Source organism: Giraffa tippelskirchi, chromosome 6, assembly GCF_054371585.1.
Source record: "Giraffa tippelskirchi isolate mGirTip1 chromosome 6, T2T-mGirTip1v1.2.pri, whole genome shotgun sequence".
Lineage (NCBI taxonomy): Eukaryota > Metazoa > Chordata > Mammalia > Artiodactyla > Giraffidae > Giraffa > Giraffa tippelskirchi.
In genome coordinates, this window is record NC_137280.1 from 83,155,680 (window position 1) to 83,170,955 (window position 15,276).

The 15,276-nt window shown below is 58.6% G+C and overlaps 1 protein-coding gene and 1 long non-coding RNA gene across 6 annotated transcripts; one reads left to right on the forward strand and one right to left on the reverse strand.

Annotated features, from left to right (window-relative positions):
* Positions 1-2,910: 2,910 nt before the first annotated feature.
* LOC145508802 (uncharacterized) lies at positions 2,911-7,752 on the reverse strand. The gene is made up of 2 exons (XR_014055608.1): positions 6,808-7,752; positions 2,911-3,202 (listed from the first exon to the last, which is right to left on the reverse strand). It is a non-coding gene; the product is annotated as an uncharacterized LOC145508802 (long non-coding RNA).
* COMP (cartilage oligomeric matrix protein) lies at positions 6,902-14,947 on the forward strand. Of its 5 annotated transcripts, none has more exons than XM_081496220.1 (19): positions 6,902-7,016; positions 7,264-7,349; positions 7,765-7,816; positions 8,252-8,421; positions 9,113-9,250; positions 9,804-9,878; positions 9,972-10,130; positions 10,218-10,322; positions 10,406-10,513; positions 10,715-10,874; positions 11,408-11,526; positions 11,731-11,783; positions 11,880-12,061; positions 12,265-12,443; positions 12,564-12,612; positions 12,827-13,023; positions 13,742-13,914; positions 14,532-14,671; positions 14,756-14,947. In XM_081496220.1, exons 1-19 carry the CDS (start codon positions 6,938-6,940, stop codon positions 14,800-14,802), a joined length of 2,271 nt encoding a protein of 756 aa, XP_081352346.1. In that variant the 5' UTR covers positions 6,902-6,937; the 3' UTR covers positions 14,803-14,947. The 5 variants fall into 5 exon arrangements, with proteins under 5 accessions (XP_081352346.1, XP_081352347.1, XP_081352348.1 ...); XM_081496221.1 differs by having other exon boundaries at positions 9,804-9,875; XM_081496222.1 differs by lacking the exons at positions 6,902-7,016; positions 7,264-7,349; positions 7,765-7,816 and adding an exon at positions 7,866-8,090.
* The last annotated feature ends 329 nt before the right edge of the window (positions 14,948-15,276 follow it).

Consider the following 15,276-nt stretch of genomic DNA (forward strand, 5'->3'; position numbering starts at 1 on the left):
GGATTTCTGGGTGCTGTGTCTCAGGCCCCCTAGGATTCTGTGGCTTCCACCATCCCACGGTTCTGTGCTCCTGTTGACTGGTGGCCACATCACCTGAGTCTGTGGGCTTTTAGCACTGTGGTCCTGTGGCCCTAGGATCCCACAATGCCATGGCTTGAGCATGCTGTGGTTCTGTGGTTCCATTAACTCACAGTGCTGTGACTCTGTCATTCCTTAGTTCTGTGACTCCCTGTTCTGTGCTTCCTGTTCTGTGGTCCTGTGATGTCTGGATTCATGGGAACTTCCTGACTTTAGAAAAGAGTAAGTCATTCAACTCAGCAGGAAACAGTCAGGAGAACTCATGGAGTGGGTGTTCCAGGGTCTCCCAGCACCCTGTGGGGCAGCAGCAATGGCAGCATCACCCCTTTTCCAGAGGGCTCCATTCACTTCTCAAAGGTTACCCCAAGAGTTGCTGTGTGGTTTGGCCATTCCTGGGAGGGTTTGTGGCTTCCCAGGTGGCTCAGTGGGTAAAGAATCCGCCTGTGACCAGGAGATGCAAGAGACATGGGTTCGATCCCTGGGTCAGGAAGACCCCCTGGAGGAGGGCTTGGCAACCCACTCCAGTATTCTTGCCTGGAGAATCCCATGGACAGAGGAGCCTGGCAGGCTACAGTCCATGGGGTCGCAAAGAGTCGGATACAACTGAGCATGCACACACATAGGCACAGGAAGTTTTGATTGAACACTCAGTCCCCCTCTGTGGGGTGGGAATAGGGACGCACAGGCCAGCCAGCCTGGTCTGGCCTGAGGGAGTACCCTTTAAGTTAGGGTAAGGAAGGGTGAGTCAGGTGAAGAGCAGAAGGAAGAGTGCTCCAGGTGGAGGGCACGGCCTGTGCAGGAGTCCTGAGGAACGGAGAGACCCGAGAGCAGGAACTACAGAGGGAGAGAGTCAGTGTGGCTAGAGGGAGCTGTGCCCATTTCAGAGGTGAGGGAGACAGGGAATGGATAAGGCACCTGCTGTGTGTTTCACCTTCTCTCTCGGATTGACTTCTCACAGTGACCTCTGAATGGGGTTGCCACACAGCTCAAGAGGCTCCAAGGAGGGGTGTCTGTCCATTCATCCATCCATCCTCCCATCTGTCTATGAAACATCCATCCACCCAGCCACCTACCCATTTATCCCTCTGCCCACCCATCTGCCTATACATCCATCTATATAGCCACCCCATCCATCCATCCATCCATCATCTATCCATCTATCCACCCAGTCATCCACCTGCTTATCCATCCACACGTCCATCCATTCATCTATCCTTCTCATCTGACTGTCTATCCATCCATCCATCCCCTGATCCAGCCAGTCAGGTTATCATCTATTCAACCATCCATTTATCTATCCATCCATCCAGCCATCATCTATCCATCTATCCACCCAGCCATCCACCTGCTTATCCATCCACATGTCCATCCATTCATCCATCTATCTCGTCTGTCCATCCATCCATCATCCATCCATCACTGATTTATTCTAGTATGTTCATAATGCAGGAGACACAGAGGGACTCAGTGGGGACTCAGTGGAGGATGTAGTCACATAGCCATGTCATTCATCTCTGTCCCTGTAGCACGGTAAGTGCTGTGATGGAAAACACTTGAGGCCCTTTGGAGGCCAGAGGAGCTACTCACCCAGGTGGGACAAGGAGGAGTGCACGATCTTAAAGGGGAAACTGCACTCGGGAGCAGTCACTGCCCAAGTCAGGGCCTGGAGGGCAGAGAGAGATGGGGTTGGAGAGTCCATGGAGCCCAAACATGGCTCAGGGCTCTGTGTCTACATAAGGCTTCCACCACCACATCACTTGTGGTCCAGCCCACTCCCCTCCATCATCCCCATGACCCTCTGCTCCAGCCACACCTGCCTCCTCGCTGAATCTCCTATGTATCAGGCACATCCCCCCCGGAGGCCTTCATCCTTGCTATGCTCTCAGCCCTGGATACTCCTCACCATCTGGAACCCGCTCACCTGTTCAGGTCTCAACACTAACATTCCCTGGCAGAGCAGCCTCCCTGACTCTGGGGCTCAGTTTCCCAGCCCACCCTGCCCCTAGTTCCACGCAGCTGGTATGCACTTGTCCACCTCCAAGGTCACCTACCGCCAGGCTGAGAGGCTGAGACCACCATCATCCCATCTGCTTGTGCAGTTGATGAAGTTATTTAATTTCATCCTATTGTTTCTGAAGCATTTTGGGGCACCTATTGTAGGCAGTACTCCCCCTTTGGGGCTGGGGCTCCTCCCTGCCTGGTAGCCTCCCTTCCACATGGGCCCGTGCACCTCTGGGCCTCTGCCTGCCAGGTGGCCAGTGGTAAACACACCCCACCCTCGGCCTCCTGCCGTCACTGGCTTGAACAAGGGCCTCCTGTTAATGACCTGAGGTGGTAGCTGGAAGCAGACGAGGAGGAATTGGGGGCAGGGCTCTGCTTCCTGTGCTCTCTGCTGCCCATCCACCCACAGCGGGCCCCTCTCCCTGCAGCAAGGCTGTGTGCCTTCCCTCTCTGAGCATCCAGCGCCCAAATCGGGGAAGCATGATGAGACTGCCATGCTGAGCCTCAGTTTGCCCATCTGTAGAGGGGGGATGTTAGCCACCACCAGTATCAAGAAGTGCCAAGTGGGCATTCACCCTTGGCGATGGCCCATACTCTGTGGGGTATGTTTCTCTCTGAATAAATCCACTTCTTACCTATCAAAAAAAAAAAAAGTGCCAAGTGTAGTTTTCATGAATTAATGTATTTGGGTTTTATGATGAGCCTAAGAGGTTGGAGCTCTCATTGTCCTCATTTCACTTGGATTTTTAGTGCTGCTGATGAACTGCAAACAACTTTAGGCATTTTCATGTTTCACTTCATTAGACAGAGAGAAACACAGACAGACCGAGGGAGAGAAGAAAACTTGTATAGTGAGCCCGTAGGCAGTCTCTCTTCATGCAACACAGACACTGGTTTGTTTTGCTGCTACCTACAAAACTCTCATTAAATGTGAGAGGAAAGGAGAAAAAAGTAGGGTGTTCATTTGTCCGGCCACAGTTATCCCTGGAAAATTCTGAAGATAATAGTGCTGTAAAACCATTCTCAGAAGTCAATGCCCATTGAATGCCGCATCGTTGAATTCCAGTTGGTTCCTAGTGAAGTCCTTTCTCCCCTGAGGCAACTCTGCTGTCCATTCTCTAAACTGGAGAAGTAAAAATCTACATTATTTAATGTATATTAATCTACATTAAAAGTAAATCTACTTTTGAAGATACCCTCCCCTACCTCATAAAAAAAAAAAAGAGGCACAGAGATGTTAAGCAACTTGTCTGAAGCTGCACAGCAGGGGTGGGATATGAAACTCAGGGTTCTGGTGCTAGAGACCGAGACTTCCTGGCAGTCTCCTGCCGCCTCCCATGATGGTCAGTTCCTGCCCCCTGAGGCTGTGAGGAGAGGGGACAAAAAGGGAAAACCCACAGAAGTGATGTGGCACGGTTTCGAGCATTTGGCACTTGCTCAATAAAATTGTAGCCATTATATTTATTGTTATTTTGTCCTTTACCATCCCTTTCGGTGAGCCTGAGACAAATGAGGACCCAATCAGGGCAAACGGAGGACGGGAACAGAGTCGGGGCTTGCCAGAGTTCACAGAGCAAGTCAGGGTGCATCTGCCAGACTCCAGTGTCCGGCTGGCACCCTTTCTGTCCCACCGCCCTCTCCCCACTGCTTGGTCCTTCTGGAGAGAGGGGTCCAGCCGGGCCATCCAAAGCAGGCTGGGTCGGGCTCCTCAGCTGCAGATGCAGCAGTGGCTAAGTGGCCTCCCTCATTGCTCTAATGAATTCCCCAGACCCTGAGCCTGTGGCTGGGCCCGCCCAGGGCAGGGCGGCTGCCTTCCCGACATACTTTCCCTCTGGATTCACAGGAGAGGCGGCTGGGCAAGCTGGGGGCGCCCACATGTCTCCTGGCCCAGCAGAACTCTGCCAGGGAGGGCTCCGGGGCCTCATCACGCAGGCACCAGCCCCTCTGCCCAAGCCTGGCCAGGTTCCTGGAACCGCTGGGTCTAGCGTGGTGGGAAGGGGGGCTGGCTGGGGCGCCAGCCAAGGGCTCAGGCCATGAGGTCCTGGGCAGCAGTCTTCACAGCTAATGAGGGGCCTGGGTTAGCGTTTCTCATCTGCAATCTGTGGCCAAGGGTGGAGAGGGGTGGTGTGAAGGCCTCAGGGGTCCTGCCTTCTCCAGGCCTAATCCTGGCTATGTGACCTTGAGCTGTCTCATTCCCTCTCTGAGGAAAATGTGAGGAAGAACAATCTGAGGTATAGCGGACATTGTATAGAAGTTCCACATTGTATAATGAGGCTAACACTGGAGGTAGACCCTGAGCTCATTCAGTCCTCTCAACAGTGGCCACTCCCACTTTCTAGTTGAGGGAACTGAGGCACAGAGAGGTCAAGCAATGTGCCTTAGGTCACACAGCGAGGCTATGCCCAGCTGACATTTGAACCCAGGCCATGTGACTCCTGAGTCTGTCATAAAGTACAGTGGTGGCAGGGGTTACTATTATTAATAGTAACAATGTTACATGAATTATAAGAAATGATAACCATGTGACACTCATTGTGGCAGGGCTCTCTGCAGGCCCAGGGGGCTCCCGGGAAAGGACAAACAGAACAAAACATAGACATCCCCAGTCCCCTGGGTGAGGTCATCCTCTCTCTGCCAGAAATATCCTGTCAGGCATCCTAGGGGAATGTCACACAGCCCCTAAGCCCTGCCCAAGAGGAGCAGGGAGGGCTTCCTGAAGGAGGGGACATCAGAGCCAGATCTTGGAGGAAGGAGGAAGGTATTTGGGATGGTGGGGAACAGCAGTACAAGGGCCGGAAGTTCACCCAGAGTGAGTGAGTGTGTAATGTGAGGCTGCCAAGGTGTGCGAGGGAGGAGGGGGCTGCTGCCTGGAAGTGGGATTTCATAGCCAATGGGATCCAGAAAGCAGGAACATGAAACCAGATTGCCCGGCTCCAGGCCTCTGTTGTCTGATCTGCAGACTGGGACATCCTCAGGACTGCCACCTTCGCCATGCCCTCTGCCTAGAATGTTCTTCCTCATAACTCCTCATGGCCCAGCCATGAAAAGGCCATGTGTGTCCACGCTTCTAGCCCCATGCCAAGCCTGCGGCAGGGCTTGGCTTCCATGTGCCCTTGTCCTAACTGCATGAGGCACACGCAAGCCCAGAGGCCCTCCTGGAGCCGTGGTTTTCCCAAGAATCCCAGAACCAGCCGGGAGCGGCCCCCAGGTGTGCCGGATGCCAAGGGAAACAGGAGGTGAGCTCATGGCCCTGCCACAGGCATCAGGGCACAGGCTTCACTAGAAGTGCCCAGGTTGGGATGGGTTCTTTCTATTCAGTCTCCCCTCAAGACCCACCACTCCTCATTCACCCCCTGTGGCTCCCCATTGCCCTCAGGAGACAGCCCAAGCCTTGTACCACCTGGTACTAGTTCTCTTGAGCCCCAAGATTTCTCTACCCTGAGATCAATCTGTCTAGCCGACCAGACTCACTTTTGTCTCAGGGCTTTTGCATATACTGTTCCTCCAGCTAGAATGCCTTTCAGCTATCTCTTTATCTGGCTGTGGTCTCTTCCCCTTCCTGGTCATAGCTCTGTGTTCCTTCCTCTTCTAAGAAACCTCCCCAGATTCCCTCTGATGCCCCAAGCTGGGTCAGGCACCTTCTTGGAGCTCCCACTGTGGCTGGTGCCTTGGGACAATTATGTAGGTGGGCTCCCCATGAGGGAGAAGCCCAGTCTGGCTTGTCCACTTTGTGTCCCCAGCCTCCTGAACAGGACATGGCACATAGAAGATGGTCAATGCGTTTGTGGAATGAATGAATGTGGCTGAATATCCCCAACTTCAAGCTTCACATGTTTCTCTCTGCCAGAATTGTCCTCACCTTTTTTATCCCCTGATCTGAGTCCTCCTTTCCTTTAGATTTCTTGCCACCTCCTCCAGGAAGCCCTCTGTGACTTCTCTGCAACCTCCCACTAGAACAGATCTAGCAATGACCCTACCTTGGCTTCATCTCTGCCCCTCACAGTGGCTTTCGGCTAGTTGCTTCGTCTCTCTGGACCTCAGTTTCCCTGCTTATAGAATAGATGCTGCAAACACTGGAGGGTAGCAGTAGAGAGGGCTAATACCAGAAAACAGAGGTGTTTTGTAGCTTAAGAGCATGGCTGGGCTGGGAGGATTTTCCTGATTAGCAATAATTTCTATTTTTATTACAGGCTGTTCCCACAGAGCTGGACTGGAGCTGAGATGGTACGGGCAAAGTCTCGACAAACAGAAGCACAGGGCTCCCCTTCAGACCTCCTCCAGCCGGAGTCCCTTAATTTGCTAGCCCTCCTGTGGGGAGGGACACACAGGCCGGCGCACAGACCGGGTGACTGAGTGGGCTCCGGCCTCCGGGAGACCAGGTTGTCGTCACCACCACCTACTCATCAGCCAGAGAACTGCAGAGAGGAAAGACCAGAAAGGGGTTGGAGGAGGAGGTAACTCTTAACCTTCAGCCACTCCTGACTCAGTTTCCCCAAGTGTAAGCTGAGGGGAGCCGCTATGGGGTTCGCTTCGTTTCCAGCTATGCTGGAGGCTTGGCACGCAGCCGTCTCTCAAACAAGTGAATGAGAGGGCTGGAGGGCGGTCCTGACTGATTCCCCGCCCCACCAACCTCAGCCCAAGCCCCCGGTGACTCAGTTTCCTCGCCTGATCCGGGTTCAGCAGCGCTGGGCGGGGCCTTGAACGCGGAGGCCAGCGCCGTCTGTTTACCTTGTGGCTGGACGCTGGGCAGGGCCGCGGTGGGCCGTCCCCCGGGCCGGCCGCGCCGCCGGGATAAATAGGCCGCTCGGGCCTCGTGGGCGGCAGAGGGCGAGCCGCTGTCCAGCTCCCCGCCGCCGTCATGGTTCTCGCCGCCGCCCGCGTTCTCTTGCTAACGCTGGCTGCCCTCGGTGCATCAGGCCAGGGGCAGATGCCGCCGGGTAAGCCGCTCCTCCCCTACGCTGTGCCTCTGACCCCCAGAGGGACAGGACTCGCGGGAGGCCTGGGGTCGCGGCTCCTTGAGGCTCGGGGAAAGTTCACCCTGGCGTGCCGGGTGGAGACAGCAGACAGTGGGGCAGAAGCTCAAGAAATGGGGTGGGCGTCAGGTATCCCTGCGGCGGCGGTGTGAGGAGTGGTGATGGGGGTCGTCGGTCCCCGACGCCCCACCAGCGCCCCCTGTCAGCGCAGGTGGGGACCTGGGCCCGCAGATGCTGCGCGAACTCCAGGAGACCAACGCGGCCCTGCAGGACGTACGAGACCTGCTGCGGCAGCAGGTGCCGGCTGGGGTTGGGGGGTTGGAGGTGCAGGGGAGAAGATAGAGACTTGGAAGAAGGGAAGTGGGTCTCTGAGGCAGGGGAGGGTGGGGGAGTGGGAGGGGACCGGAGAAGATGGTCCTGATGGAGGTGAAGAGGGGCCGGGGTTATGGAAAGGAAGAGGGAAGGGAGGCGGGGGTCCCAGGGATGCGGCGTTCTACAGGAGAGGGTACGGATCCGTGTGAGGAGAAGGAAATCCCAGGGAATGAGGAGAAGGGGCTGGGAGAGTAGGGATCTGGGGGTAGGGAGTCCGTGGGGAGAGAGTCCGCGACGGTAGTGCCATGGGGAGGGAGTCTGAGAGAGGGAGAGGGGAGACCGGCGGGGGAGGAGAAGGATGGAGCCTAGCTGACCACACCCCATCTCCCCTGCACCAAAGGTCAAGGAGATTACGTTCCTGAAAAACACGGTGATGGAGTGTGACGCGTGCGGTAAGCGCAGCCGGGGCGGCGGAGACGGGGTGGCCGGGGAGCGAGAAGAGATGGGGAGACAGAAACAGATCCAGAGAACAGAGGACAGACCGGGAGCAAAGAGACGGAGAAGAAGACGGAGGCTGACAGAGATAGAGAGACTGGATGAGAGATGGAGAAAGAGGAACAGAAAGGAGAGACAGAGACTGTGGGAGGGGGAGACCCCCCCAAAGAGCCAGAAACCTTGCGAGAGATGCTGGGAGGTGGAGTCGCGGAGGCAGAAGCGAAAAAAACGGTAGGGCGCAGAGATCCAGAGACTGCAGAGATCTGGAGAGCCGAGCACTCAGTACGGGGCGGGGTCGCAGAACAACCAGGATCTTGCCTGGATGCGAGCTCTGACTCGATAGGCTCCACCCCTGGGCGTGGCCTTAACCACTCGCGCCCCACTCCCTGCAGGGATGCAACCCGCACGCACCCCCAGACTGACGGTACGGCCGCTAAGCCAGTGTTCGCCCGGCTTCTGCTTCCCCGGAGTGGCTTGTACCGAGACAGCCAGCGGCGCGCGCTGCGGACCCTGCCCCGAAGGTTTCACCGGCAACGGCTCGCACTGCGCCGACGTCAACGAGGTGCGTCTGCCACCACCGCCCCGACGAACCCCCAAAGCTTGCCCCATAACTCCCCACCGCCCCGCCCCGACGACCTCCTCGTCCGCTGGGAGTCCTCCGGGAGAGGACACCCTCACCTCCGGGGGCGCACGTCCAGACGACCTCCCCACCGCCGGCGGACAGTCACCCCTACCACGCCCCTCTCCACCTGGGACGCCCACCCTGACGACTTCCTCCGTAGCCAGTGACGTCCGCTGCGACGACTCCCCTACCGCCGGGAGTGGTCCCCCTCAACGACCCCACTCACCGCCCGGGAACGCCGACCCCAGCGACCCTTCCACCACCGGGGCCCCCCCGCCCCGGCAACCTCCTCACCGACGGGCACGCACGTCCCGACGACCACTTCACCCTTCCGCTGGGGACGCTCGCCCTCAAAATGTCTTCCCTCGTCCATGAGCATCCAGCCCTCAGGGTCCCAGAAACAGCCCCACTCCAGGCAGGCCCCTCTCCTCGGCAGGTCTTGCCCTTTCCCACATCAAGGCAAAGCCGTGTGTGACCTCTGGGACTATAGCCTCTGCTCCACATGGCACCCCCTCCCTCCTATGGCTAGCTGATGGCCCTTGAACTTTACAAGTCCAATAAGCCCTAAGGTGTCTCTTTCGGGGAGCCCAGCTCCTTGTCCTCTGATCCTCCCCGGCCCTTCCTCCTCCAGTGCACCGCCCATCCTTGCTTCCCTCGCGTCCGCTGCATCAATACCAGTCCGGGCTTCCGCTGCGAGGCTTGCCCACCGGGGTTCAGCGGCCCCACCCACGAGGGCGTGGGGCTGGCCTTCGCCAAGGCCAACAAGCAGGTGAGGGCCGTCGGGGGTTGGAGAGCCAGGAGGAGCATTTGGGGGTGGGGGGCATTTTGTTAAGTAAACTCCAGCCTCGCAGCCTGCTTGGCTCGAGGGGCAACGGATGGGGACAGAAGTCTGGGGAAGAGGAAGTTAAGGGTTTCCATCAGGGATGGTCGGGACTGGAGGCAAGATGTAGGGAAGAGGTAGGATTCAGAGGATTCCCGAGTTAGGTGGGAGGTCTGGGAGAAGGCAATGGCGCCCCACTCCGGTACTCTTGCCTGGAAAATCCCATGGATGGAGGAGCCTGGTAGGCTGCAGTCCATGGGGTCGCTAAGAGTCGGACACGACTGAGCGACTTCACTTTCACTTTTCACATTCATGCATTGGAGAAGGAAATGGCAACCCACTCCGGTGTTCTTGCCTGGAGAATCCCAGGGACGGCGGAGCCTGGTGGGCGGCGCCGTCTATGGGGTCGCACAGATTCGGACACGACTGACGCGATTCAGCAGCAGCAGCAGCTGGGGGTATCTGCCTGGGAGAATTGACCAGTGTGCTCCCTCCCACCCAGGTTTGTACGGACATTAACGAGTGTGAGACCGGGCAGCATAACTGCGTCCCCAACTCTGTATGCGTCAATACCGTGGTAAGGCCTGGAAGGAGAAGGAAGGGTTGAGAGATGGAGAGTGGGGCGGAAGTGTCAGGCGGCGGGGGCTGACCTCCTGTGGCCGGCGCTCAGGGCTCTTTCCAGTGCGGCCCGTGCCAGCCCGGGTTCGTGGGCGACCAGGCATCAGGCTGCCGTCGGCGCCCACAACGCTTCTGCCCCGACGGCACGCCTAGCCCGTGTCACGAGAAGGCCGACTGCGTCCTGGAGCGTGATGGGTCGCGATCTTGCGTGGTGAGTGCGAGCGGGCCAGCAGTGCAACGGGATGAGGGTGCGGGTGTAGGGCCACGCCAGAGCACCCACTTACTACCCCACCCGCAGTGCGCCGTCGGTTGGGCTGGCAATGGGCTCCTCTGTGGCCGCGACACAGACTTGGACGGCTTTCCGGACGAGAAGCTACGCTGCTCTGAGCGCCAGTGCAGAAAGGTGGGGGCGGTCTGGAGGGCGTGGCCTGGTAGGTAGGTGGGGCTACTGGCCACGCCCCTAATGCCCGCCGCGCCCACCCCTAGGACAACTGCGTGACGGTGCCCAACTCAGGGCAGGAGGATGTGGACCGCGACGGTATCGGAGACGCCTGCGACCCGGACGCCGACGGGGACGACGTCCTCAATGAGAAGGTGGGGCAAAAGTGGGGGCCTGGGTGAGACCGGGTGCGGGCGTGTCTTCGGGTGACGAGTGTGGCCTCAGAGGCCGATCTCGGGGGTCCCAAAAGACGGGGGGTTCCATGCAGAGGAGGCGGGGCCTCGGAGCTGGACAGTCTGCGGAGTGACTTTTGACTCTCTAGGACTGCCTATCTCCTAACCGGCTCTCATCTCTAGGACAACTGCCCGCTCGTGCGGAACCCAGATCAGCGAAATACGGATGGCGACAAGTGGGGCGATGCGTGCGACAACTGTCGGTCCCAGAAGAACGACGACCAGAAGGACACAGATAAGGACGGCCGAGGCGACGTCTGCGACGACGACATAGACGGCGACCGTAAGTTCTGGGCAGGGGAGGAGAGGAGAGAGAAGGGCGGGCACCAAGGGGTGGAGTTTGGCTGGAGGCGGGGCTCGGCCTCTTCTGTAAGCCGGAGCAGGTGAGCTCGCCTAGGGCGCCGGGGAACGCTGACCCTGCTCCGAGGGCAGAAATGCAAGCTGGGAGGCCGAGGGGAAGAGGGAAGACCTTTTGGAGGAGGGAAAGGGGGATCCTGTGTTAGATGCTGCAGGGGGAAAGAGGACAGGGCCGTGAGCATGGGGGACAGGGCCCCATGGAGGAGGTACCAATTTTACATCCGGGGAGAGACTCAAGGTGGCGCACATTGAGCCTGTCCCTTCACCGCTCCGTTCATTTAGTCTCTAGGAGGCTGGGGACTGGGCACGAATACTTGGTTTACCTTTGTAGTTATTGGGAGCCAAAGGTGAAATGGGGACTCTGTCCCAGGCTAACCCCAGGTCTGCACCTGCTCTGCTGAAGTCACCCTGGCCCCGGCCCCATCTGGGGATCCGGTTCTGTTCCTTTGCTTCTCGCAGGGATCCGCAATCCGGTGGACAACTGCCCCAGGGTGCCCAACTCAGATCAGAAGGACACTGATGGTGATGGTGTAGGAGATGCCTGTGACAACTGTCCTCAGAAGAGCAATGCAGACCAGGTGAGTGTAGGCCAGACTCCAGCTGGGTCAGACCCCCAGGGTGAGTCCCAGGCTGGCTAACAAGACTCCAGCCCGGTCTGAACAACTTGGGGGGTGTTGCTTGGGCTCAGGAAGATCTTGGCTCTGGAATTGGGGGTGGGGAGAGGCTTCTGAATTCTGCCCTGATTATGAACGTCTGTATCTTCCCCCTCCCTTGGCCCCCAGAGGGATGTGGACCACGACTTCGTGGGAGATGCTTGTGACAGCGACCAAGACCAGTAAGCTGGCCATCTGGGGCTGAGGTGGGGACCCAGGGTGGGCAGCACCAGACCTGGCTTTCTGGGGTCTCATTGTCCCTGTCCCACCCACTCTAGGGATGGGGATGGACACCAGGACTCGAGGGACAACTGCCCCACAGTGCCCAACAGTGCCCAGCAGGACTCAGACCACGATGGCCAGGGTGACGCCTGCGACGACGATGACGACAACGATGGGGTCCCCGACAGTAGGGACAACTGCCGTCTGGTGCCCAACCCGGGTCAGGAAGACGTGGACCGTAAGGCCAGACGCAGGTCCTGTGGTGGGGATGGGGACAGGGTGAGGTTTGGTGTGGGCATGGTGGGGACACTGGCACTTGTGAGCCGAGCTGGAGGCGTGGCGTGGGCAGGGCCAGTAGCTTGTATGGGCATGGCCAGGCCTGGGGCAGGGCCTGGAGCTTATTCTGTCATTTCGGGGGGCCTCCCACCCACCTCCTCTCAGGGGACGGCGTGGGCGACGCGTGCCAGGGCGACTTTGATGCGGACAAAGTGGTAGACAAGATCGATGTGTGTCCGGAGAACGCTGAGGTCACCCTCACCGACTTCCGGGCCTTCCAGACGGTTGTGCTGGACCCTGAGGGCGACGCGCAGATAGACCCTAACTGGGTGGTGCTCAACCAGGTGGGGGCGGGGACTAGGCGGGAAGTGGGGGGAGCCCAGGACCACCACAGCTGGTCCTAAACTGGGGGCGGGAAGCCGAGTCCTTCTGGCCTGACACTTTCTTCCTTTGAACCTCACCAGGGTATGGAGATCGTGCAGACGATGAACAGCGACCCAGGCCTGGCTGTGGGTGAGACCCGGGGAGGGGCCAAGCCTTGCAGGGCAGCTCGCGGGGCGGGGCCGGAGGAGAGGCGGGACAGGGGCGGGCCTGGACTCAGGAAAGGCGGAGCCAGGTTAGGTGGTTTGGACTGCGGGCTTGGGCGTTCTGTACTCCGAAGGGGCAGGGTTCAGGGACGGATCCGGATCCCGGTAGGACAGGGGCTAGCGTGCCTTCCTCTCCTCAGGTTACACGGCCTTCAATGGCGTGGATTTCGAAGGCACGTTCCACGTGAACACTGCCACAGATGATGACTACGCTGGTTTCATCTTTGGCTACCAGGACAGCTCCAGCTTCTATGTGGTCATGTGGAAGCAGATGGAGCAGACGTACTGGCAGGCGAACCCCTTCCGTGCGGTGGCAGAACCCGGCATCCAGCTCAAGGTGCTGGGCCCTTCCTGAGCTCTTGGTTTCAGGGCCTTCTCTGAGGCCCCCTACCCTTCCACAGATCCACAAGCCTTACAGTCCCCGGCATTATCCTACGGACCTCAAAGTCTTTCTACCGGAATCCTCCCAGTTCCTCCCATAGGCCCTCAAACATTCCCCCAGGACCCCCTAATCTTCCTGTGGGCACCGAAACCCTCTCACAGTGCCCTAAACTTTCTCTCAGGTTCCAAATCCTCCTGCAGACCCCCTAGAATAAAATAGATGTGCTCAGTTGTGTCCGATTTTTTGCAATCCCATGGACTGTAGCCTGCCAGGCTCCTCTGTCCATAGGATTCTCCAGGCAAGAATCCTGGAGTGGGGTGCCATGCCCTCCTCCAGGGGATCTTCCAGACCCAGGGATGGAACCCCCATCTCTTGCATCTCCTCCATTGCAGGCGGGTTCTTTACCACTAGCGCCACCCGGACCCCAGTATTTCACTGAAACCCTAAAATTCCCTAAGTCCTCTAGACTCTAGTTTATCCTACCGACCATTGCTGCCCCCTATAACCTACCTGTAAACCTCCATGTGGCCCTCAAGGCTTCCTTGGGGGTCTCCCATCCATGCATACCAGGAACCCCCAGAACTCCTCTATGACTCAAAGCTCTTTGCCTGTCTGGGGGCCTTGATGACCTGTATGGTCCCTGATCCCACTCCCCTCTTCCTGGATGTGATAGGCTGTGAAGTCCTCCACAGGCCCTGGGGAGCAGCTTCGGAACGCACTGTGGCACACGGGGGACACAGCGTCACAGGTGCGGCTGCTGTGGAAGGATCCCCGGAACGTGGGCTGGAAGGACAAGACATCCTACCGCTGGTTCCTGCAGCACCGGCCCCAAGTGGGCTACATCAGGTGGGAACCCACCCTCTGCCAAGGGGCCCAGAGTCCCTGCTTGTTCCTGGCTCGTGTGGGAGGGGGTTGCTTCGGCGGGCCTTGGTCCCCTTACCTGTAAAATGGGAATAATATAGGCAGAAATAACTGTTATCACTGGGGCATGATACCCCTCCGAGGACACCGGGAGGGTTCAGGTCTTGCAGAGAGCTGCTCAGAGGGAAGGCCCAGAGGGGAGGCAGGGCCAGAGGTGATGCGGGACAGGGGCAGGCCTGGACTCAGGAAGGGCGGGGCCAGCCTGAGTGGCCTGAACCCAGGGCTGGGGGGTTCTGAACTCTGCACATACATAGCAGAAGGTGGGGTCTCACCCATTCCCCGTTTCTCAGTCCCCACTCTGTGCTGCCAGGAAGTCCAGGCACCAGGTTTAGCATCTACTATATGCGCACCCTTCACATCCATCCTCACACAGGGGAACTGAGGCTCAGATCAGGAGCCCCATTCTGCTTTGAGTGTGGCCCAGGCAGGGAGACACACAGTCCCCTCTCCTAGAGAAGCTAGTTCACTGGGCAGGATGCTGAAGCTCTGAGAGGGAGGGCCTGGCCTAGGGCCCCGAATCACAGTCCCCTCCTCCCCCGCAGAGTGCGATTTTATGAGGGCCCAGAGCTGGTGGCGGACAGCAACGTGGTCCTGGATACGACCATGCGGGGCGGTCGTTTGGGGGTCTTCTGCTTCTCCCAGGAGAACATCATCTGGGCCAACCTGCGCTACCGCTGCAACGGTAAGAGGACCCCTATCAGGGAAGGGGGGGAGTCTGCACCCCCCACCCTTACTCCCCTCTCACCTGCTCACCCTCTTTCTGCAGACACCATCCCTGAGGACTACGAGGCCCAGAGGCTGCTGCAGGCCTAGGGGTGGGGATGGGAACCCGCCACTGGATGACAGCCACCCTCGCGGCTGCCCTCACCGGGGGAGGCCATCGGCACCAGGAGGCAGTTGGCCTGGGGGGAAAGGAGAGGGGCTCAGGGACGACAAAATAAAGTGTCTGTGTGGCGGAGGGGCTGGCTGTGGTCTCTGCCTCTGGGAGAGGGTAGGGTCGAGTCTCTGAGGGGAGGCCGGCCCAGAGACTCCAAACCCAGGCAGTGGGGGTGGGGACTGCCACCGACTCCCTGCTGACCGGCTGGGGCCCTAGCAGCCTGACTAGGAGCGTCGGGCCTTGATCTGCAGGCCCCAGGTCTGCTGCTTCATCCCCTGCGGTGTGTGTGTGAGGGGCTCAGGCCTGGGTGTCTGTGTTCACATGTGTGTGGTCTCTGGGCGGCTCCCGCCTGGCACACCTGCAAAACCCACATCTCATCCTTGAGGCGGGAGAAGAGGGGAGGAAAAAAA